The 18334-nt window shown below is 52.4% G+C and overlaps 1 protein-coding gene across 4 annotated transcripts in view; it reads left to right on the top strand.

The window, feature by feature from the left end:
* Positions 1-17190, top strand: part of ADD2 (adducin 2) — a 100984-nt gene extending 83794 nt beyond the window's left edge. For all 4 annotated transcript variants that reach the window (XM_084765945.1, XM_084765947.1, XM_084765946.1 and 1 more), the window contains exons 13-16: positions 23-112; positions 1872-2028; positions 3012-3134; positions 11268-17190. In XM_084765945.1, coding sequence (XP_084622071.1) covers positions 23-112; positions 1872-2028; positions 3012-3134; positions 11268-11578 — 681 coding nt within the window. In that variant the 3' untranslated portion in view covers positions 11579-17190. The remainder of the gene's footprint in view (positions 1-22; positions 113-1871; positions 2029-3011; positions 3135-11267) is intronic.
* Positions 17191-18334: the final 1144 nt, after the last annotated feature.

Raw genomic sequence — 18334 nt, 5'->3', positions numbered from 1 at the left:
ATCTTCTCCCCTCGCCCCACAGATCCGAGAGCAGAACCGACAAGACATAAAGTCCGCAGGGCCTCAGTCCCAGCTCTTGGCCAGCGTCATTGCCGAGAAGAGCCGGAGCCCGGTACAGCAGATGCCACCCCCAACTGAAGGGGAAGCTTACCTGCCTCCAGGGACTGGGCAGTGGGACCCCTGAGTCCTCGGGGCCCGCTCATCCCGTGATCTTAGGTGCCCGGGCTCTCACTACATGGTGAAGAGCCACCACACCGTGGGTGGCTCTGAGGTCCAGGGAGGATAAAGCCGGCTCACTCCTGGGTGCACCAGATAGGGAGCAACACGTAGTAGCCCGTCTGCTCATGGGAAGGCCGCTGGCCGGCTCCACGCCTTCTCAGTGTCCTGATGAGTTATGGGGGCCCAAGTGTTTCTGACCCCTGGGTTGGATGTGGCATCATCTGGCTGGTGCTCCAGACACAAGGAGGGAGGTGTGGACGGGACCGCTGTGCTTTAGGGTGGGGAGGGTAAAAGAGTAGCCATAAAAACATAGTTAGAGTTAGAAAGCGTGAAGTCACTGTTTCTGTGTTTGATGGGACGGCATCCCGTCTAGGGCTTAGTAGCAGAGTGGCATTGCAATTCTTCCTTGTGTGGCATCGTGGCTGTTCATGGCTCATGGCCAAAGGCATGACGCTTTCCTAGACAGCTGCAAATGGGACGTGCCAGGGCCCTTCCTCTCTGTAGAGCATGTCGCTGTGATCAGGTGGCAGCAGGTTATGCCCTCATATCTGCCTCCTGACCTCCCCCACCCCACGCCCCTCACCCCAACTCAGCCATGTGGGGAACTCTGAACACACCACAGGGTCAAGGTTAGAAATGGCCTGTGCTCCCAGAGGAATGAAAGCCAGGCACGGAGCAGCAGTGTCTAAAAGCAGTTGTGCCGTCCGCAGCAGGAGCGCGTTAGCATCCCTCCTCCTCCTTGGAATCTGTCTTAGACTCACCCTTGACTCTGAAACTCGTTGCAATAAGCCAGTGGCCGCCTCCCTTATGAGTGACGCCCATACGCTGTGACCCTGCGACCGGAACCCTTGGTTGTCCTGGGCTCACCTGCCTTGAGGCTTCACTCAGCTGCCTCCGCTCCCCCATAGCAAACGATACCCTTGCATAGGCTACAGCGAGGATGCCAGCTTAGGAAAAGGGTCTGTGGTTCAGTCCTCCCTTGAGCGAGCAGGACCAGATGATTCTTGAAGCTTTCAAGTGTCCACCTAGTCAGATCTCAGAGCCAGGGACTTGACCAAGGTGCAGAACAGAGGTTCTGTCAGCGCCCCTGCCAGGGCCTGCAGAACAGGCAGCTGAAGACCCTCACGGTGACTCCGGGACGCACTGCTTGGACTGAGAATGCTGCAGCACCCCTCCCCCCCTGTGTCTTGCTGTCTTAATGCTGTGTACTGTGGCTTGTGCCGCTGTTGGGGGACAAGGAGGGGGTGGCAGGGGAGGGGGCCGGCATGCTGCTTGCTCTAGCCGATGCTATGCTTGCTAGACTCTGTCTGACTTTGGGCCACCAAATGTATGCACAGTCGTGGCTTGGAAGTGTCCGTAGATGGGATTGCAATAAAGGTATGTCTTCTGCTTGGGAGCATCTTTGGATTTCATTTCAAGGGCAAAGGGTGGACCCCTATATTGACCAGGGCAGTTACAAAGTCTGAGTGTCGGGAGGATATAGCAATGGGGAGATGGACACACCCTACCCCAAGTCCCCAAGCTCGGTTCCAAGAAGCTACATGTCCCTTCCCTAGCAAGACAGCTGACTGCCAGCCTAAGTCTGAGAGGAGCTCCAGTTTGGGCCCCAGCACAGCGGTCAGAGAGCAACACACGCTCTGGTTAACTTTCAGTCTACAGAGAGCCAGCTGATGTCCAAGGGCGAAGCAGACACCAAAGACGACTCGGAGGAGACGGTGCCCAACCCCTTCAGCCAACTCACCGACCAGGAGCTGGAGGAGTACAAGAAGGAGGTGGAAAGGAAGAAGCTAGAACAGGAGCAGGAAGAAGGTGAGCTGGTGCGAGCCGGAGCTGCACTTCCTGCCAGCCCAGCAGGGGGAGCTCTGGCGCCCCATCACCAAGCAGCACTCCTGTGAGCAGCATGTCGTCAAGCCTGATCAGTTGCACAGGCAGGCACCTTTGGCCTCCCTGGCCCTGCCCACTGGATGTGAAGGAGTTAGCACTTGTAAAGTACTTAGAGTTGTGCCTTTGAGCATGATGAAGGTCAGTAAACAACAGCAGGAGTCCATCAGCCTGGTAGCCAGGCTTCTGTCAGCTAACACCTCTCGGCCTTGCTGCGGAGTCTGGAGTCCAGGCTGCCCCTCAGTTGTTGAAGCTCCTGGTATCGTGGTATGCTGGGTCGTGCTCTGTTCCCTTCTGGGCTAGCCTGAACTAAGTCATCTACACCACAGGTTCTACCTCAAATCTCTCTCTTTGGCTAGAAAGGCACCCTCTCTCCATCCCACTCTGCCCAAAGGAGCTGTCTGTCTCCTTTCTTCTAGAGCACCCCGGGGTCTGAAACCCACTTAGACTAAGCTGTGACTTAAGCAGAGAGGGGTCCTCCACCGCCACCTCTTCTCACCCAGGGCTAGACATCTTCGCAAGTACTGCTTCCTGCTTTGCTCGGAGTTCAGATGTGCCAGTGGGGGAAATAGAAAACCGTGCTGGGGATTGTCTGGAGGGAAGGTGGGAATTAGCTGAGTTAACTAGTAAGCTAGCTACTGGGAACAAGCCCTGGGTGTCCTGAGGAGAGCCAGTGATTGTTGGTCACCCCACCTCACTACCCCCCCCAACTTCCATCTATGCATGCGTTCTGGGGCTGGTTCTTTTCAGCAACACCTGCAGAGCCAGGTCCTGCCCAGGAAGGAGCCCAGATGAACCTGGGCTAAGGAGGACCCAGTAACTCCCCAGCCAGAAGTGACTACGTAGAAAAGCACTGGCTTCACACTCACCCTGTCTCCGTGTGTGCTAAGGTGGCTTTCTGTTGTTTTCAGGGGAGAAGGAAGCCGAGGAGGAGCCTGGCTCACCTGTGAAGTCCACACCTACGTCTCCGGTGCAGAGCCCGACAAAAGCAGGCACCAAGAGCCCAGCGGTCTCTCCTTCCAAGACTTTGGAGGGTGAGTGGAGCTGAGCAGGCGTCAGAAGATGCCGGCGTGGGAGGCAGGGTGGTCTGTACACTGTGGAGAACTGCTGTTAGTTGGAAGGGGGGGCATTGGTGGCCACACTCCCATGGGAAATGCTTCTGTCCTCTCTGACAGCTCTAGGCAATCTGGGTAAGACTAAATTTGTCTTATTAGAGAGCCATGCTGCTGCAGCTAAAACCAGGCCAAGCAGACTGACCCATAGAGCCCCCCACCACCTCCCAAGCTGGCCAGTTGTCCCATCTGGTCCTCAGGTGCTGATGTGGGGGAAGGAGCTCTTTCAAATGAAGGCTCTGCTCTGTCAGGTCTGAGGTGGGCCCTGAGACTCTGCATTTCTCAGGGGTGTGATACCGATGGTGTTGCCAGATGGTGTGGCTCTCAGCCGTAACTGCATATTGGAATCCTCCGGTGAACTTAGGTAGTCCTGTGGCCTGGAGCCCACTGGCAGCACTTCTCCAGGGCTCTCTAAAACGTGAATCAGTTGAAAACGGTGTCATTAGAGAGACACTAGATTAGACAGTAGAATTCCAGGCCCAACCAAAATGCTAGTTTTAGCAATTCTGAGAACCCTCTGTGCCTCAGTTTCCCTGTGTGTCAAATGGAATTATTAATGCTTTTTCCCTTGTTACAGTTCTGTGTCTAAGGGGAGTATTGGTGACAGCATACGTTGAAGGAGTCAGAGCATAATTTAAACACAGGACCTAGTTATAATTAAGACATACATTGTGACAATGCTGTTGAGTTCCATGCCACCTCCATGCTGTTCCACTGGGTTCCCCCAAAAAAACTCCACCAGATAGGGCACCCTGCCACCCAGAGACTAGCCTCTGCTGGGCTGCAGGATCCCTTTCCTAGGTGACTGGTCACCTGTGTGATGCTGGTAGCACCTCCACGCTGAGCTTCCTCCCCAAGCCAACCACCGCCTTGCATATAGGCCCAGCCTTGCTGGAGAAAACCCATCTGCTTGAGACCAGCTCTTCAAGTAGATGGCCCCCCTCCACCTCTCCACTGGCTGTGCGTGTTCATTATGTCCCACCGTGGTGTGTTGTCAATCTGTCCACAACGTCTTCCCTTCTCTTCCCATCCGTGCCTTCAAAGGACTTTCCTCCGAGTCTGAATACTTGTCTCTGTAGTAAGTATAGAGAGGCCACTCCCTAGCCCACCTCGCACTTGCAATAGCAGGGAGGAACTTCTCAAAAGAAATCTGTTTCCTCCAAGGTTTTCTTCTTGCAGCTCACAGCTCCGCCTTTGAATGTTTCATAAATGTAAAATCCACGACCAATTCCACCTGTGCTGTATGCGTGAACTAGGCTTCCTGAAAAGGACATGGACACACACATACACACACTCACACACATACACACACTCACACACTCACACACTCATGCTCACTCACTCTCGCATGGAACAAATCCCATAGAGAGGGGTAGGGAAGTGCAGGAGAGGTCATGGTCAGCAAGAATTAATTAATCATCAACCCTGCTTTGACTCCTCTAAGGAGCCTCTTCTAGAACTTTGAGCAGGACCTGGATTCTCCCAGGGCCCCAGATGCATCCTAGAGACATGCAGAGGACCTGGCCTATGTCTGTCCATTAGCACACCTGTGTAGGCTGCAGGCACACCTGTGTAGGCTGCAGGCACACCTGTGTAGGCTGCAGGCACACCTGTGTAGGCTACCGGCACACCTGTGTAGGCTGCAGGCACACCTGTGTAGGCTGCAGGCACACCTGTGTAGGCTGCAGGCACACCTGTGTAGGCTGCAGGCACACCTGTGTAGGCTACAGGCACACCTGTGTAGGCTACAGGCACACCTGTGTAGGCTGCAGGCACACCTGTGTAGGCTACAGGCACACCTGTGTAGGCTGCAGGCACACCTGTGTAGGCTACAGGCACACCTGTGTAGGCTGCAGGCACACCTGTGTAGGCTACAGGCAGGAAGTGCAGGGAGAGCCTGAGAAGGGATCCTGGCAGAAAGGGGACAAATCAGGAGATTCGGTTCCTGAGAGGAGGAGAAAACAGAAAGAGTGGAGGAGCGCAACAGTCATTCACCCACCGTGGGGCATCTCACTCACCGTGGCCGGAGTTCCCGCTCTCTTTGGTCCAACTTGGCTTGAGTTATAGAATAACACGCGTTCTAGTTTTCTCTAAAGATGCGTTCTGTGCCACAGACAACTAGAAGCACAGCTACCTTGACACAACATGGTGATGGTGTAAGCTGCAGTGTGGTGGAGCTGGGTGGCCTGGATCAGGCTCCTTGGGGCAGGCAGGTTGGACTCCTGCCCAGTAGCTGTGCTCCCGCATGTGTCTTCCCCGTTTGATGGAGGGTAACTGTCTCCAGCTACCTGTCACTGTGCTGCAGGTGCTCTTCTGCTGAGTCCGAATCTGCATCCTGCCTCCCTGACGTCTCCTTCTCCACATCTGCTCACCATGACATTTCCTTCTCTTTGACTAGGTGCACACGGATGTTATCCCTGCTCACCCTGGTCCCCGGGGAATACCCAGGGCTATAGACTGAGCTGCAAAGACATAGCTCATGTATCACATCACATGGTCACCGGTTAATCCATTACTTCATATAAGCCACTCAAAAACACGTCAGAGGGCAGGGAAACAGCACAGTGAATAGAAGTGCTTGCTGCACAAACATGTGAACTCCAGCCAGGCATGACAGTCCCTGGAAGCCCAGCACTCAGGAGGCAGAGGCAGAGGAGCCCCAGGACAAACTGGTTAGTTAGTCTAGCCAATTGATGAGCTCTGGGCTCAATTGAGAGACACTGACTCAATAAATAAAATGGATATCCATCAAGGAAGAGAGCTGATATCAGCTGTGTGTGTGTGTGTATGTGTGTGTGTGTGTGTGTGTGTGTGTGTGTGTGTGTGTTAGGGTAAAAATGAGCAATTTTGCAATGTGCTCACATAAATCCATTCTGATTATGCACCGTGTTCTTTGACTTGTGAGAACTTACAAGACCTTGATGCTGTCAACCTCCAAGACTTGCGCAAACTAGTTCTGTAGCATCAGATCACTATCCAGCTGTGGCCCACAGTGGAAGCCAGTTCTGTAGATTAAGCTGGAGTTGTCTGAGCTTAGCCCAGAGGGCCTTCAGCCCTGTGTGATATCAGCCAAGACCACAGCCAGCTACGAGCATGCCTAGGCCAGGAGTTCCAAGATGGTGCACACTCATGGATGGTACCTTGGCAGGGACAGGAAGAAGCAGTGCTCACTGGGGACATTAGGGTGGCTAGATTGGTCTTTGTCTCTGTGTCTCACTCTTCCTACCCTTTCTCTCTCCATGTGGTCTCTCTGCATTTCCACTGCTGTCACTGGACTTTATCATTGGTGGTTTAGGTCTCCCAAAGCTGTCAGGCAGAAGTTTCTAGACCTTCTTAGGTCTTTGGCTGAAGCCCAGCTCTGCAGCACTTCCCTGCATTCTGGGTGCTATAGGAAGCCATGGGGACAACGAGGGCTCCACAGAGCTGTCCACACTTAGAGGCTCTGCACTCTGGGGCCTGAGCTCTCCCACATGTCAGCAGTATATCCGGTACTTAGGGGAACTTTAATTCTCAGCCAAGGTGAGCAGGTGAAAGGAACATATTCTCAATGCAAATGTCCCACTGTGCAGCCATTGTCCTTTTATATCAAAATGGCCTGATGGCTTGATAAAAACAGGAAGTTAGAGAGTGGTAGAGCACTTGCCTAACACATGAGGCACACACACATGCACACACACACGTTCACACACACACACACACACACACACTTTGTGGCCCACTGTCTGCTTCAGGTCCTAACATGGAGAAAAACTGCATTTGCACAAGTTGAATCTGGATTATTCTTTCAGACCTTGATATTCAGGAATTTAAATGAGGACAGAAACTGGTGCCGAGCTCTGCTGGTTTGTCTTCTGCTCAGAGCGCCTCAGAAGGCAGTTGCTTGCTGCCCCCTGCTTCCTGCTTGGCGCTGAGTGCCTTGTGGGCCTTTGTGATTGGTGCAGCATGGTACCCCAACCCCGTGTCAGCACTGACCATGAATGACACTTTTCCCCAACCTTTAAAACCTTTCTTTGGCTTCTGCATGCAATGGGGAAGAGCATCCTTTTTATTAGGGAAACGTAAACCACGCATGGCAGTCACCCGTCTTGCATGCCCTGGGATATAGGTCAGGATTAGTCTGGTTGACCCTGACTTGAGCTAACGCACTTTCAGGCCCTTCTCTTAGCTCCCTTGCTGTGACTGCCTAAGTGACAGGACAGGCCAGCAGTCATGCGCCTTACCCAGGGAGGAAAGATGAGGTCCAAACTCCTCCGCAGACTTACCAGCTGTGAGGGGAGGCCAGGTACCCAGTACGGAACCTGCAGCTGACCTTGCTCAAAGAAATTCTCAAGCTTGTTGTTGCTGACTGGGAGATGTCTGCAGAAAAGTGAGAGAGAGAGAGAGAGAGAGAGAGAGAGAGAGAGAGAGGGTGGGTAGGTGGGAGGGAGAGAGCGCTGAATGGAGAACAAAGGCAGCATGTGCTAATGTGCCCTTAGAGGAGGGCAAGGCTGTTGTTAGTCTCAGTGGAAGCTGTACAGAGTGTCATTGAGCCCAACTTTGGGGAGACAAGTACTTGGACTGGTGGTCGGGGTGGAGTGGACTGTGTTGGGGTAGAAGCCAGGAGGGGGGAGTGGATATTCCTGGAAGGGGGAGACCGAAGTGAGGCTTTCCAGAGAATTGGAGCCAACGGAGCATGTGTGGATCCGGAAGGGGAGAGCATTGGTTTATGTGGCCATAGAGGCTGCATACCCACCACAGTGTCTGTGGGCTGCAAACAGGGAATCTAGGCGTTTCGTTCCCCCAGTCAGAGGGTCTGAGGACTGAAGCTTTGATAAGGCAGAAGACAGATGTCATAGCCCAAGGAGAGGGCGCTCTGCCTTCCCCTGCTGCTGCGGCTGGCTGCCACCTGGTCACATTGATAAAGTAGTTCTCCACTCATCTCTGACACTGAGTACTAATCTCTCCCAGAAACACCCAGGATGTTTTCTCAGTTCTTAGCCTGATAGTCTTTAACTCTTGAGCAAAATCAACACAGAACCATCACAGGGCTGCTGGCAGAGGTTGGAGGCTGTGGGGTGGGAAGGAATCAGATCTGAAAGGCAGAGTTCAGGGCGCCTCTGTGCCCCCTCCCCCAACCTCCAGCCCACAGGGTCTAGGAGTGGCCCCAGGTTCCCTGTGCCCAGATTTGCCCTGAATCATCCACTCCCCCTGACTCCTCCGTTTTCTCTCCCAGTTTCCTGGTCATTTAGACAGAACTCAGAACTTTCCAGCCCCTGTCCCTTCTACATCCTCCAAGTGTCCCCTATTCCCTGAGCACCTCCAAGCACCCCCACTCAAGCAAACATGAGCTCCACTGCACCTATCTCTTGGGATCTCTCCAAGATAATTTTTAACTTCATTTTCTGAGCTGCCCACAGGGGGAGGAGTTGGCTCTCGGAGCCGTGGGGTTCACCAGGTGCTCAGTAGCTGCCCCACCTCTCTAGCCAACTCTCCAGTGGTCTCCGTCCCTGTGGTGGTGAGTACAATGGGCGTGGCCTGTTTAATGTGTTCTTAAGACAGCACACACACCAGGGTCTGGGTCTGTACACCTGATTGGTGTAGGTGAAGAGACATGGGCAGTGCCCTGGGGTCAACAAATGACAGATTGAGCAGAAAGCAGAGCCCCCCTAGCAGACAGTGGAAATCATCTTAGGGGACAGAAGGCATGCTGGAGTTTGAGAAATGTGTCTAAAGTATGTCACTCGCTGGGTGGTGGTGGCACACGCCTTTAATCCTTGCACTCGGGAGGCAGAGGCAGGCAGGCAGATCGCTGTGAGTTCGAGGCCAGCCTGGTCTAAAAATCGAGTCCAGGGCAGCCAAGGCTACACAGAGAAACCCTGTCTCAAAAAACCAAAAAACCAAAAAAACAACAAAAAAAGTATGTCACCCAAGTGAGATGGAGTTGCAAAAAATTGGGAGTCTGGAGAACCAAGATGCTGAGAGAGAGGTGGGGGAGGGAGGGAGGGAGGGAGGGAGGGAGAGAGAATATCAGAGGGCAAATAGTGGCACTTGGGCGGGTGTGTTTGTATGTGTGGCTCCAGCCCAACTTAGAAGCCATGCACTGGGACAGACATGATCGGGGATGAGGTATATGAGGTGACAGAGTTCGAGGCACTTAATTACCATGTTCAATAGTCACACACGCGCTCTGCCATCTGTGGGTTGCACAGATACTCCCTGGGTACCTTCCAGGGGCTGGGCACATAACCACACAGCCTCGTCCTCTCTGTGTTTACAGTGGGATGTGCTCTAACAGACAGCTGTGATCGCCTCACAGCTGGGGGTAGAAGTTTCTATGGTGAATGCAGAAAGGATGGAATGATAAGTTCTACCTGGGGGTGAGACTGAGGTCAGGAAAGACACTGAGGAAGGCCAAGCACTTGAACAGGCCTATTATATAAGGTTACGTTTCCAGAACAGAGAGGAGAGAGGGGCCTTCCCCAGACAGCACAGGCCAGGGCTGAGGGACTAGCAATGGATGAGACCAAGTCGAAGGTGTCGGGGGTGGGGGGGGGGGGGGGGAGCATGAACAGAGAGGACCATGGCCTGACAGGTCCATGGCACTGAGGCGCACTGCCAGGTGACAGCCCTGGGAGTACACATGGAAGTGAAGGGACAGGCGCTCAGGCTGTGGGGATCAGCACCGTAGATTTTGGCAGGCTCCAGTCTGGAAAGCGGATAAACAGGAGGCAGCAGCGCGTCTCCTGCGCTAATACTCCCAGGGGAGCCTAGAAAGAACTTTGGCAGGCTAGATTGAGACGGAAGGAAGGGCCTCTCGCTGTAAGCTCTTTCCACGTTGTTGAGCCAGCCTGTTCTGTCGTAAACCCACCCCCATCCACACGGATCGCATTCACAAAGCTCCTCTGCGCCGTGGACTCCAGGGTCTTTCCTTCACCGACTTCTGCAGCATGCTTTCACCTTCCCCTCCTGTTCACCTTCCCATAGAACAGGGCATGTGCCAACCCTGATGGTGATGCTCCCACTTGAAGGTACCCACTGTTATGCCACACATACATGCACACAAACCACACACACACACACACACACACACACACACACACACACACATACAGCTCACACAGCACATGCACACGCACACATGCATATACGCACACATAAGCACACAAACCACACACACATGTACGCATGCATATACCTCACACAGCACATAAACGCATACACGCACAGTCTACACCACACTCAGATGCTCATCGCTCACACAGCACACAGCTGTGCTAGGTATACACAATACACTTGTACACACACTAGCAGGCCTCGCAACCTCTGGCATGGGAGCATGTGGAAGCCGAAGCCCAGACCTGAGCCTGTGCTGTGCAGCTCTCCGCTCTGAGCTGTGAAACGGGAAGGAGGGAACCAGACAGCTTTAAGTCGCACTCTGTGTTTCAGAGTCTGTGGCATTGTATTCCCCTACCTCCTCCTCGTACAGGAGTTGCAAAGCCTGCATAGTTGTGGAGAAGGGACGGCTGGGGGCTTGAGTGCCTGGGGTCTGAGCATGCTGCCCTTGGGTGTGGGGCCTGTGGATCCCCAGGCCGAGTAGAGCCCTGAGCCCTGCAATGAAAGGCGTCTTGGACTATTGGTTCTATGGAAATGTTGGGTCCCCCTCCTTGCTACCCCTTAAGTTCCCTGCTGCTGGGTAGGCATGAAGACCTGCGATTCGTTCTGATTGGGGCAACTGGGCTGCTTGTCATGGTGCCTCCACTGAGACGACCGTGACGTGCAGGCCCCAGCTGCTCTCCTCTCTTGGGTGTGTCTCCTCACTCACTCTGCATTAAGTGCGTGTTCAGAAGTCAACACTTGTTTCTATGTGTAGACAAGAACCCAGAGTTACCACCTGCCCAGTAGGTGTTCCTCAGGGCAGGTGGGGTGAGGCGAGAACACCGTCCCTCCTCTGTCACAGGACCCTTGCTCCCACCCCACGGCAGCCTGCACATCCACCCCTAGAAGTGCTTCTGTTGAACCCCTTGAACACTCACCTTCATGAGATCTTACAGGCTGGGGCTTCTGGTCTTTTCCTAGATGCCAAGAAAACAGAAATCAGCGGCGACGCCACCACGGAGCCTGAGCCGGAGAAACCAGAAGAGGCGGTGGTGAACGGGAAGGAGGAGGAGCCCAGCGTGGAAGAGGCCCTGAGCAAAGGACTGGGCCAGATGACCACCAACGCAGACACTGACGGCGGCGACAGCGGCAAGGACAAAACCGAGTCAGTCACCAGCGGCCCCTTGTCCCCAGAGGGTTCACCCTCCAAGTCGCCCTCCAAAAAGAAAAAGAAATTCCGAACCCCCTCCTTCCTGAAGAAGAGCAAGAAGAAGGAGAAGGTGGAATCCTGATCCGTGGCTCAGTGGGTCCTGCCGCACCCCTGCCCTCCTTCCTTACCCTCCTTCTCCCAACTCCATCCCTGGAGCACAGGGCCAAAGAGGGGTAGGGGAGGACCTGGGATCCCACTCAGAGGGGAGCTGAAAGCCGCCTTCCCAGAGCCACCAGGTGTCTTGCCCACAGTCACCATTAGCTGGCGGCAGAGGCCGCCCTAGATTTGAGCTTCCTGATTGCCATGGTCATGCTCTGTCTGCCCTCTGTTCAACACTGCCTAGTCCTGGGCTGCCTATGTTGTTAGGACACCGCCTGCCCACCTGAGCCCAGGGCAGGAAGGCCAAACACCAGGCACAATCACGAACGCTCACTGGCCGAGGCTTCCTCTGAGTAAGCTCCATCTCTTCCCAGGACTCCTGCCTCCTGCTGATGGAGGTGTCTCCCTCCACAGCAAGAAGCCATGCCTCTCTCTTCCATTTTGGGTCCCTTCTCCCTGCTCAAAGTAACCAGGCAGACTGACCGGTCTCTCCCCGCCCAATAGAAGTTAACCTTTGATCCCCAGGCTGATGGCTTAGCTTGCACTTTCCCAAACACTAACCCTGAGCTTTCTCCATGGAACCCATTGAGAGATGGATAGAAGAATCCAAGAGCCAACAGATAGGGGGCAAGCCAAGTCAGTCTGATGTGTGGGCAGGGGGTCATCAGTCTATGAGCCCAGGAGTCTGACCTATCTGACTTGTGCATCTCACAGGCTGAGAAACTAAACCCAACCGTAGCATAAGAAAAAGTCTCCTACTTGGGGCAGAAATTATGGGGAAATCTAAATCAGCTGCTGGGATCCATTGTGCGAGTAGGTCAGCGACCACTTTGGCTTTGCGTGCTATGCAGGGCTGTGCCTGCCTCACTCCTGCCTGGCAGCCAGATGTTCCTTGGCTTTCCCACATGCCCAAGAGCCCTTGCCCACAGACCATCTTACTCTTGGCCCTTGACTTTGACTGTCTGGGTCCCAACTCTGAGTCACAGGAGGGTCCAGCAGAAGGCAGTCAGAAATGAGTCCTTTGGGGCTAATTCTCTCACCAACTTTCAGAGGCATGGCTGATATTCACAACCCAGTAACTCTCTTGCATCCTGGGGCTGCTGGGCAATAGGCAGAGCTGTTATTTTAAATGCCAACACGGGTTTTTTTCCATATCCTCCCAAGGAGTAGTGTTGGTTAATGAACACTTCTGGCTCCGAGACAATCCATCTTCCTTAAAGCACAGTGTCTTCAAAGAGTGTTTCTCTTTTTCTGTCCTGATTCTTGTAAAGGTATTTTTTGAAATTTCTTGACTCATCATCTTTTTTCACTTTGCACACTTGTGTCTACAAACATTGTACAGGCTTTACCATCTGCCCTCTCGGTACTCCATTCCTCCCTGCTTATGGTAAGGAAACTGAACCCCGTCAGGAATAATTGACTTGCTGGGCAGGATCTAAAGGCTGGCTTCGAACCCAGGTCCATCTGAGCTGAGTCCTGCCTCTCCCTAGCTGTGGAGAATGGGCAGTGGCTTTAGCCCATTAGCCATCTCTGCGACTGGTCTTGGCTGGGTAGTGTTAACACTTGACATGAAATAGAGAAGCCACCGGTTTGTCACCCTCAGTAGTGCAGTCAGCTCTTGGTGAATGTGGGTAGTGTCTATGCCTCTGATAACAGAAAACTGGGCCCTCTGGTTGAAGCAGGAAATCCCGTCACAGTTGGCTGTCTCTCAATCAGAGCCAAAAGCCTACTGCAGATGTGGGGCTGCTGCCCAGGCCCCAGTTTTGCTCTGCTTTCTGGTTGGGTCAAGTCTTATGGCAGACAACTCAGTGTCCCTGTATGCAAATGCTCAGAGGTTCCTATGCTTCTGTAGGAGATGCCTTCTTAAAAATAAGATTTTGCATTTGTTCATTCATTCTCTCTTAATCTTCATTAAGCATCTACTTGTGTCAGGCATTTTAAAACACATGAGAGGAGTCGATCGCACAGAGGTGGCATCTGTGTGAGCTGGTGCTGAGAGATGAGGTCTGCTGCCGCTGTCCAATCTGTTCTCTTTATTCCGTTTGTAACAGAGAAGCTTGTGGAGGCTAACATGTCAGAGCTTTGCTGGAGTGGTGTCCCTAGGGTCAAGGCCACGTGTTCAGCTCATATCCAGCCTCTGTTCATTCCTTGAGCATTCAGAAAACGCTCATCTGTAAGCATGTGAGGCAGGCAGACAAATTACAGGGCAGGAAGGGTCCACAGATAGCCCGGGACATCCAATCGTCCTGGGGATGGGCACAGGGAAGCCATCTGGAAAACTGATGGCTGAACTAGGTTTTTTAAAACGGAGAGAAACTTTTAGGAAAAAGAAAGTTAGCAGAGACAGACAGACGTGAGAGCTTGGAACTCCACACCGTGTCCTTCCGGGCCACTCAGTATTTCCCGAGCATTATGTAAAAGGTGACAGGAAGTGGTTCACATCCCGGAGAGGGGGGCGGCGGGGGCAGGCTGGGTTGTAAGGACACTTGTAGACAGTGTGAGAGATCTGAATTTTACCATGTCCTGGACACTGAGGACAGTTAATTAGGGTAGAATCATAAATAGAAAAGTTTTATAGAGTTCCTTTGGTGGCTGAGCGAGGGTGTATGGGTAAGACCATTGGCTCGCCTCACACTCTGTGTTCTCACCCACTGCACGATGAAAACAGCTGAAAAGGGGTTAACTGAGATAATAACGCTGGGTTCCCAGCCTCAGGCCCTATTTTGCTTTGGGATGAGATCATAGTAGAAGCATAGAGACATTTTGTCAATTTCCTTCTTCCCTTGTGAATAAGGGATGTGACGGCACGGCTCTGTGGGCTGTAGACACGGCTGTGCCGCCGAGGCTGTGCCGCCGAGGCAGGACATTTCTTTGCCTGGCTCAAAGTTCAACTGGTGAGGAGGGGTTTTTGTAAGCTCAGGCTTTAGCGGTCACTGGCTTGTTTCTTGCCGAGCCACTGCACTTACTGCAGAGAAGGGGAGGACGGTTGAACTGATGCTACTGCACAGCCAGCTGATCAGAAAGTGAACCGGCTTCTCAGCCTGTTCCCACACGCAGTAGAGTAGTGCAGGGAGAGAGGCAATCCTGGCTCCTGTGGTGTCATACGCTGGGAGCAGTTGTGATCTTTGAGGGCCACCCATTCTGTGTGACCATCCCCCAAAACTGGAAAAAAAAGACCCCAAAACCCTGCCCAGAGATGTTCTGCACCCCAGTCTGAATCTGGGCTCTTTGCAGCTGACCCAAGGTCTGGTCCCTGTTAAGCCATGAGAAGAGCCAGCTGACACTTGGTAATGACTGTGAAATCCTTCCTCCGTGGACAGGGGATGTGAGGGCTATGGACGAGGACCTCAGGTCTCTCACAGTCCCCATTGCAAGGCACTGCTCTGAGCCATCCAACCACTCATCAAGACAGTGCCTGAACCCAGCCCCTGTGGGATGGCAAGATGGCAGACACCCGGCCTTATGGTGACATGAGCAGAAATGCTGGGATGGATCTGAAAGAACCGTTCGCTCCTGAGAGTGTGAATGGTTAAGACCTAAGTTTGGACTTGGTCAGGAAGTCCAAGCTTGCTTAGGGACAGGACATGGCCCTCTATAGGCCAGGGTGCTGGGCCTTTTCGTAAGAGTGAATTTTATGTCTTACTTCTAGGCCAAACGTCAGGAGCTCTTGATAGACAAACGGGACTATTGAAACACTCGTCCCTTGGCTTACACATGTGGCTCCACAAACAACCCTGGCTCTTGGTGTAGCTGCCAACAACTGTAGCCAGTGAGGCCCTGGAGCTTCTTACATTGTTTCTTATCACTGTGTCCAGCTGAACTCTCTAAGACCCTATATAACTCACAAAGTCTGAGGACTGAGGGTGAGGCCAGATAACTGCTCTCCACTCCTATGGAAAGGACAGGGCACCTCACAGCTTAAAATGTCATAGGAATGCATGCTAGAAATGGGTGATTTAACACGAGAAGGAAGGATCCAGAGACAACTGCAATTCATGAGACACATCCATTTTAGTGTGTGTGTACACATCCTTTTTTCAATGTGAAGAGGTACGTTGATGCTCTGCACCCCAGAATGCCCACTGTGCTGTGATTACTTCCCAGAGCCCTATAGAACCAGGATGTGGTGCTCTTCCTGTCAGAAATGAGAGGCTGTATTCTCAAGGCGCCCAGCTGCCCCTCACTGAGGAAGCCACCTTGTCCAGAAGTCTGTGGGGATCTCACCCGGTGGGATGCCCTTCATTGGACAAAGCGCCTCTCACTTGCTGTCTCTGCACTGACAGCGCCCTGCCAAGGGCGGGCTTCTTTCCATGGTAACAATGAACAGGACTCAGTATTTGGGTGTCCCTAGAAAGGATGGAAGTCCCGTTCTGCCTCATTCACGTGTGGGTGACATTAGAGTTCTGCCAAATCGGCTTTTGTGCCACTTGTCTTCAAGTTTCTCCCACAAATCGGGTCATCAGTTTGAGAAATTAGGGCTGGAGATATAGGAGGCCCTTGATGCTGAGAGAGCTCAGGCACAGGCGAGCCTCAGAAGGCAGAGTCTTCCATAGAGGTCAGGTCCTCGCCTCCTCCCTCATCCTGCCTGCCCCATGCACCTGGGCGGGGCTGCATCCTGCGGGTTCTTCCCTCATCTTTTGGGTAGAGATGACATCGGCAGAGCTCAAGGGATGAAGAGAAGGATCTGAACTCATCTCCTCTCCAGCAAACCAGCCTGTATATCTTGTGAAGGCCCCTTTAATAGGAACCAGGGTGGCAGTTGGACCTAAACCAGGGGCGGGGGGTCACACTTGGGAAACATCACAGACCCTTATATCATGGCCATATGTTTGGGGAAGGCCAAAGACCCTCATTTTACTGCTGCCTTGCGCCAGTGGGTGCATTGGCTCATACCACAAGATTGTCCTGTCTGTAAATTATTTGAACTGCTGCAAGTGATGTGTCCCAGGGTCCTCCCTCTCAGAGAAGAGGTTGGGCAGAATGGATGAAGCAGGTACCTAACGGGACCCATGGGGTGCAGGGTCATAGGAACCCAGGCTGACCAGGGAGTGCAGTGTTTTGTAAGTAATGCTGTGGGTGGTTTTGGTGAAATGTCTGTCTGACAATCGTCACACCAGAGTGTGACTCACTGTCTTCCCTTGTATATAGGCTGTCTGTGTTTGGCTTCTCCTAGTATTGTGAGGTTTCTAAGAGGGGTTCCATGTCATACTCTGTGCTCTGATATGCCACTCTCCCCCAAGGTCACACACCATCCCCACCAATGGTTCTGCCTTTCTGTATGCTAACACATTGAGCCACTGATATGCCGTTGGATGGTTAGGCTCTTGGGTTTTATTTTGCAATTTTATATCTATAATATATACATATATAATATATATATATATTTATGGGTTGGTTTTATATGGTTTTCTGTTTGAATCTACGAGCGACAAAGTTGCCCTTTGATTTTTCATGAGAACTTTCCAAAGGCCTTTTGCTGCTTTGGTGTCTGACTGTGTTTGGGGTGGACTCTGCCCGTGGGTTTCTGTGTGTGTGTGTGCTGTTATTTCACCTGCAGATCTTACCCTAGTAAACCAGATGTGCTTGGCTTCCCAATGTGTGTGACCCATCTCTGTCGGCTACGTGGGGACCTCCTGGGGAGGTGGACATTAGAGGGGGGGTAATGTATGGAAATCCGCACCGAGAACTTTAATCTTACTTTAACACAGGAAGATGAACAGGTGTATTGCTGAGCTGTGGTGGGGGAGGGGAGGCTGTGAAACAGTGGCCTCCGAGGAGAGAGAGGCTAGGTGGCTCTGACACAGCTGCAAAGACTGTGCAGGTGAAGATGAGATGAGGAGCAGCAGAGACAGCTGGTCCTGCACTTGCAGGTGTGAAGGCCAGAGTGGAGGACTACATTAGACCACTAGCAAAGGCGGGTGTGCCGTCACCCAAGCCCTGGGAAGTAGGAGATACACTGCTGGGCCTTGCTGGCCAGCCGGTCTAGCTGAATCTAAGCTCCAGGTTCAGTGAGAGGTGATGGCTCAAAAATAAGGTGGAAAGTGATTAAGGAATAGGCCTGATGTCAACCTCCAAACTACATACACACACACACACACACACACACACACACACACACACACACGTGGTTTACTAGGGGAGGGGAATAGGGCAGAAGAGGGCGGGAGGGTGGGAATGGGAAGATACAAGTGAGGGGATAACATTTGGGGTGTAATCTGAATAAATTATAATAAATTAGAATTTTAAAAAATACCTAAGGATGGGGATAGCCCCCTTCTCCTCGTGTTTCCCTGCAGTTACTAGAAGGAAACAGAAAGGGGAGCAGATCCTCCTGTTCACTAGAAATAGAAAGCATGAAGGGGCGTGTCCAGTGCAAGGGAGGAGCAAAGGGCGACCAGCATCTTACTGCAACCTTTGACTAAAATATCTACCATGTTTTAAGGAAGGACACAGGCAGTTGGTCATGAATGAGGAAAAACATAAGACATGTCTAGACATGGGTCCCAGGGCCACCTATGAACACCTGCCATTGGGACTCACATGACTGAGAAATCAATATAAACACCCAAGAAATTAAAACAGGTTAGTGAGCAATTTAAATGACGGCCAAGTCTAATGTCACAATTACAGAGAAATGCAAACATTTTAAAAGTAGTTTTTGGAATAAATATAAATAATAACTTGGAGGAGTCTGGAGGTAAAATATGCTAAGTTTCCCATTGAGAAAGTAGTCAATACA

Source organism: Acomys minous, assembly GCF_964271855.1.
Source record: "Acomys minous genome assembly, chromosome: 17".
Taxonomy (NCBI): domain Eukaryota; kingdom Metazoa; phylum Chordata; class Mammalia; order Rodentia; family Muridae; genus Acomys; species Acomys minous.
The sequence above is the reverse complement of the archived record's forward strand: the minus strand, read 5'-3'. Positions and strand labels throughout refer to the sequence as shown.